Below are 5,170 nucleotides of genomic sequence, written 5' to 3'. Positions count from 1 at the left end.
ATATACTGCACACATCATGACCATATGAATTGGCATGGAATAAGGAGCCCTGGAGCAATACATCTACAATCTAGATTCCAGAAAACCTATGCATGCCCAAAACAAGTAAACTAGCTCACTGAGTGGCTGATCTCAAAACCTTGGGCAAGTGGAGCAGGATTATTTCAAGAGGAAATACCTGCGTGGTTCAACAGGTGAGAGTCGGTGACTTATTTTGGGAAGCTCTCTTAGCCTTTTTAGTTAATATTGGACGTCTGTGGTCCTAATCCTTTCATTCTTGTCAGTGTTATAGAAGTTTTCAAAATTACTTCCAAAAGTGAAGAAGACTTTCTAGCCCTGGCAGCGTCCAGGCTGAGTCGCAGGAAGCGAGTGATCGGCGCGGCCATAGGGGTGGCAATGGTCCTGATCCTTTTGGTAGCCATCCCATTGCTGGTCAGTAGTTCCAAAACCAGCACGCATTATGAGATGCTGGGCAGCTGTAGGATGGTTTGTGATCCTTACACCCAACAGACACAGGGAGCAGCTTCAGCAGAGTCTAGCCAAGAACTGACACTTATCTCACCGCCACCCCACCTGCAGGGGGGTAAGGGAGACCAGAGTAAGAAAGGCAAGTCAGGAATCAGAGGACTTCCGGGGCCACCAGGGCCACAAGGTCCCAGAGGCCCACCCGGAGAGCCAGGAAGGCCGGGACCACCTGGACCACCGGGTCCTGGACCAGGAGGTTACGTTTCTTCTTATTACAGCCCCAAAATTGCATTCTATGCTGGGTTAAGGAAGCCACACGAGGGATACGAGGTGTTGCGTTTTGATGATGTAGTGACCAACGTTGGAAACTATTATGAGCCCTCCACTGGCAAGTTCACCTGCCCCTTGCCCGGAATTTACTTCTTCGCTTACCACGTGTTGATGAGAGGTGGGGACGGGACCAGCATGTGGGCTGATCTGCTGAAAAACTCACAGGTAAACTATGTCCCAGCTTCTGTGAGACACAATGCCAACACATATAAGTGGGCATATAGCTTTACAAACATATACACAACTTACACTAATCAAAAAGGATTAATCAGTTCAGTAACCTGCACAATGTGTAAGGCATAATAGATTTATGTGACTTGTATGTATATTTTCTATGCCCCATGCCAGCTTGGACAATTGTTGAAAAAAATGTTCTTTAGATCATGGTGTCTGTTTTATTTGTCAGAAATGACCTTACCAACCTGTGAATGCTTGGCATATATGCCATCTTTTTTTAATATCACATTACAGGTGCAAGTATAATATACATATCCCAACAAGTTGTTCCACATTAACCTACCAGCCTGATGTATGCCTAGCTAATTAGAATCATTGTGTATAAGCATGACCTATGTGGTGGCTATTCGTTTTGACCTTGCCAATCTGATGTATGTGCCAGCTTTCCAATACAATGATATATGAACAAACACTAGCAATTTGGGCATGAGTGATGTATGTGCCAGCTCCTAATTTCCTTTAGAATATTACCCCCTAAGGTGTAATAAAACTTACTCGGAGGAATATATTGAGATGGACAAATAAAGGCAGAGTAGACCAGCTAAACCGGGAGTAAAGAGTGAAAATGGCACTAGAGAATTTGGTAAATGAATTGTTTGCTGAAAGATTTCGTAAGAAACGGGTTAAATTTAGCCTTGAAAGTGCCAGTTCCAATTCTGTTGCACAATTTGGTTGTGAGGGTATGTTGTGAAAAGAACATCTCCTCAGGGATTATTTAGATGCAGACTCAGAACTGTACTTTTAAAAGATGACAGAACCTAGGTTGATTATAGATGCAGTTACAGCAGATATGTAACAGTTTGTCTATAACAAAAGTAAATCTGATTATCAACAAGTGATCAATAGTTTATTTGACTGAGATCCGTATCTATCATCACTATTGTATACCCAGCAATACTCAAGCTACAGCCTTGCAATATGTGCTGAGGTATAATATAAGATAGATGATAGATAGATAGATAGATAGATAGATAGATAGATAGATAGATAGATAGATAGATTGATAGATAGATAGATATTAGACTATGATACTAAACATATACATTAAATATATACATGTAAGCAAAGTAAATAAACATTGATATGAGTACAGTATATTAAAAGGTAAAATGTAAATCTAATAGTAACATTCACTTTCAAATTTGAAATATATGGACATAGTTTGTTTGTTTGTTTTCTTTTGTAGCTGGGTTGATTTATGTTTTTCTTTGATGCCATAAATATAAATACTTATATTAGCAGAGTAACTGTGAATGTTGAAACGGAAATTAATAATGTTAAATTGTATTTAAAATAAGATATTAACAGGTGAATAATTATATTTCGTTAGAGAAGAATTCATACTAATATATCCAAAAAGTGGATACGGTTCGGAATACAACAAGTTAATATTTACCCATTGCAGAATCATTTCTATGTGTAAAACGGTAAAGTTAATGTACAGGTGTGCGCTGTATAGAGGCAGCAACTCCGGGACGGTCCAATTCCCCTGTAATTTGTGTCTGTGACCTGCAGCTACTTCCTGGGAACAGGGGTCTTCACATTACCTGCTGTCCCTTGTTCTTTTACATCCCTTGTAAAAAAAAAAAAAATCTTCTCATAGATAATCAAAATTATATTTTCATTTTTTTCAGTATAAAGATAAATCATTGTTCTTCTTTGCCCTATAAATAACAACGATTAAACACATTTAAATGAGCTATATTGTGTAATGTCTTATTACATAAGTAAATGTATTGTAATTCAGGTTTATGTAAAATATGTTTCATCTATCTTTCTATCTATCTTTATCCATCTCTCTCTCTCTAAATCTATATCTATCTATCTAATCTATCTATCTATCTATCTATCTATCTATCTATCTATCTATCTATCATCATGTGATATATAGATAAAACCCTTTAATATATACATAATACTATTTAATTAAGTCATTACTTTTCTTTCTAATTAAAGCTGATTGGAAATAGTTGTTTCTCTACACACTGAATATAGTTATGTCTGGAAAAAAACTAAATCCATAACTTTTTTTTTTTGTGGGGCGAGGGGGTCCTTCTTATCAGGTCTGCCTCTCTCAAAGGCTTCAATCAAGCTCCCCTAGAAATGTCTAACTATATTCTCTCCTTTGTGACATGATGTTGCTCTGATTGTGAGAATTAGACGTGTTACATCGGACAGGAGGGGGGTAGCAGCTGTTATGTCTCCCTGGAAGCTCATTATACCGCATTCCTTATTTATTTAAAGCATCTCATCAACATAAATAAATGTATAGTTTGTCTAGTCCCAGAGCATCACACATATCCCTGAGAACAGTGGATTTCTTAGCCATACATCCTAAAAGAGTTGTGTCCCTATTAACCGCTTGGCATACCAGTACTGCCAGGCACCCAAGGGGGTTAATAAATCTTGAATGAAACCAAGGGCATATCAGCACTGGGTACAAACTGAATGACACATTTTGTAGTAGAACCATCAACACCCATTAAAGAGAACGTTTTCTCCTTGTTTTTAGATTGTGAAGTATTACTAGTTAAAGAGGGCAATGATGTAGAGTTTATCAGTCTATTCCACCCTAGATGACTACTGTAATGTAAACTCATTAGTGCTCAGTGTATCATTTAGTTTATTTGGGGAACTGTTTGATTATATTTCCTGATTTTGTTTGCTCTTTCTTTCTTTCCTCCCCCAATAAATTATAGTGCAGCTTATGTGTCATAATTATTAATATATAAAACCCTCATACCCTTTATTTGGGGAATTATTTGTTTTTCTTTCTTTCTCCAATAAATTATAGTTCAGCTTATGTGTCATAATTATTAATATATAAGACCCTCATACTTCACACCCTGTATTTTTTTTATAATTCTATAATGGCAAAATAAACACATGTTTGTTGTGACAACGGCTTCCTTTAATAAAAATGTGTCAGCAATGAAAGGGTTACATCTCTGTGCCGCCCGGGTCAGTTCTGCAGGTGGAGGAAAAGCAAACAAAAGCCAGGGGATCATTTATCAAGGTATAGAAAGGGCACCAGTGACAATAGAAGGACAATCTACTTTATTTCCTTCCTGTGTTTATAAATTTGTTTCAATCCCAGGATGAGCTTCCAATTATTTGTATCAAATCATTTGTGCAAGAAGTATTTAGTGAGAAATATTTTTTTAACTGCAACATTTATAATAGTGTTAAAACTGTTGATACATTTTGCAGCCAATCAAATTAAATGTATTTTAATAGAAGGATACAAAACATTATAATATTTATTTGTTTGTGTCTGATTAGTTAATACAAGGGGAATTACAGAAAGATGCATGAGACAATGAACAGAGAACAAAGACAATAAATGGTGTCTTAACCTCGGAATATTTTAGAGAGGCAGATGAGGAGAGGCGCAGGATTTATTTAAATGTATCTTTATATTGGTGTAATATGATTAACTGAACATCAGATATTGCAATTTTCTCTAATATTATTAATTTTAGTTAACCTTTTGTAAATGTTTGGTTAATAGATGCTAAGATATAGGTCTATAGGTACCATATAAGCTGGATGGAGAACCACAACCCGCATGGCCTGACAGACCACAACCTAACACAACCCTTGGGATTAAAGAAAACAAATCCCACTACTTCTTATATCATCCAGTGCAGCTGATACACTAATCCCAGAAGTGATGCCTCATGTTTTGTGGATCAGCTGCAAAAGATAACGTAGGAATTGGAGGGGATTATTTTTCTTGTTGGAGAGTACTATCTTTTTTTTTAGTGAATCCAGGTGACAGATTCATAGGGTTAGCTGTCTGTGCCAATGTAAATGTCTGCACTTCTATAGTCCCCTCCACCTGATTTAGATCCCAAGATATTAGCCCAGGGTTGCCAAAAACAATTGAAGCCAAGTGGTTAAACCATTTTGTTCAATGACTGTGTCAATCATTTTTAGGATATTCTAATAAAAAGCGAAACTAGTGTGTGTATATAGGTGTGTGTGTGAGAGATTGTATATTGTGTGTATGAGTTAACAAGTGTGTGTATATAGGTGTGTGTGTGAGAGAGATTGTATATTGTGTGTATGAGTTAACAAGTGTGTGTATATATGTGTGTGTGAGTTAACAAATTTGTATATATGTGTGTGTGAGTTA

The 5,170-nt window shown here is 36.8% G+C and overlaps 1 protein-coding gene across 1 annotated transcript in view; it reads left to right on the top strand.

Moving 5' to 3' along the window:
* Window positions 1-396: 396 nt before the first annotated feature.
* Window positions 397-5,170, top strand: part of C1QL4 (complement C1q like 4) — a 173,447-nt gene continuing 168,673 nt past the window's right edge. The window contains exon 1 of the mRNA XM_053704960.1: window positions 397-960. Within this exon, the coding sequence (XP_053560935.1) occupies window positions 397-960 (564 nt within the window). The remainder of the gene's footprint in view (window positions 961-5,170) is intronic.

The sequence above is a fragment of the Bombina bombina genome, chromosome 3, assembly GCF_027579735.1.
Source record: "Bombina bombina isolate aBomBom1 chromosome 3, aBomBom1.pri, whole genome shotgun sequence".
Classification (NCBI taxonomy): Eukaryota; Metazoa; Chordata; class Amphibia; order Anura; family Bombinatoridae; genus Bombina; species Bombina bombina.
The sequence above is the reverse complement of the archived record's forward strand: the minus strand, read 5'-3'. Positions and strand labels throughout refer to the sequence as shown.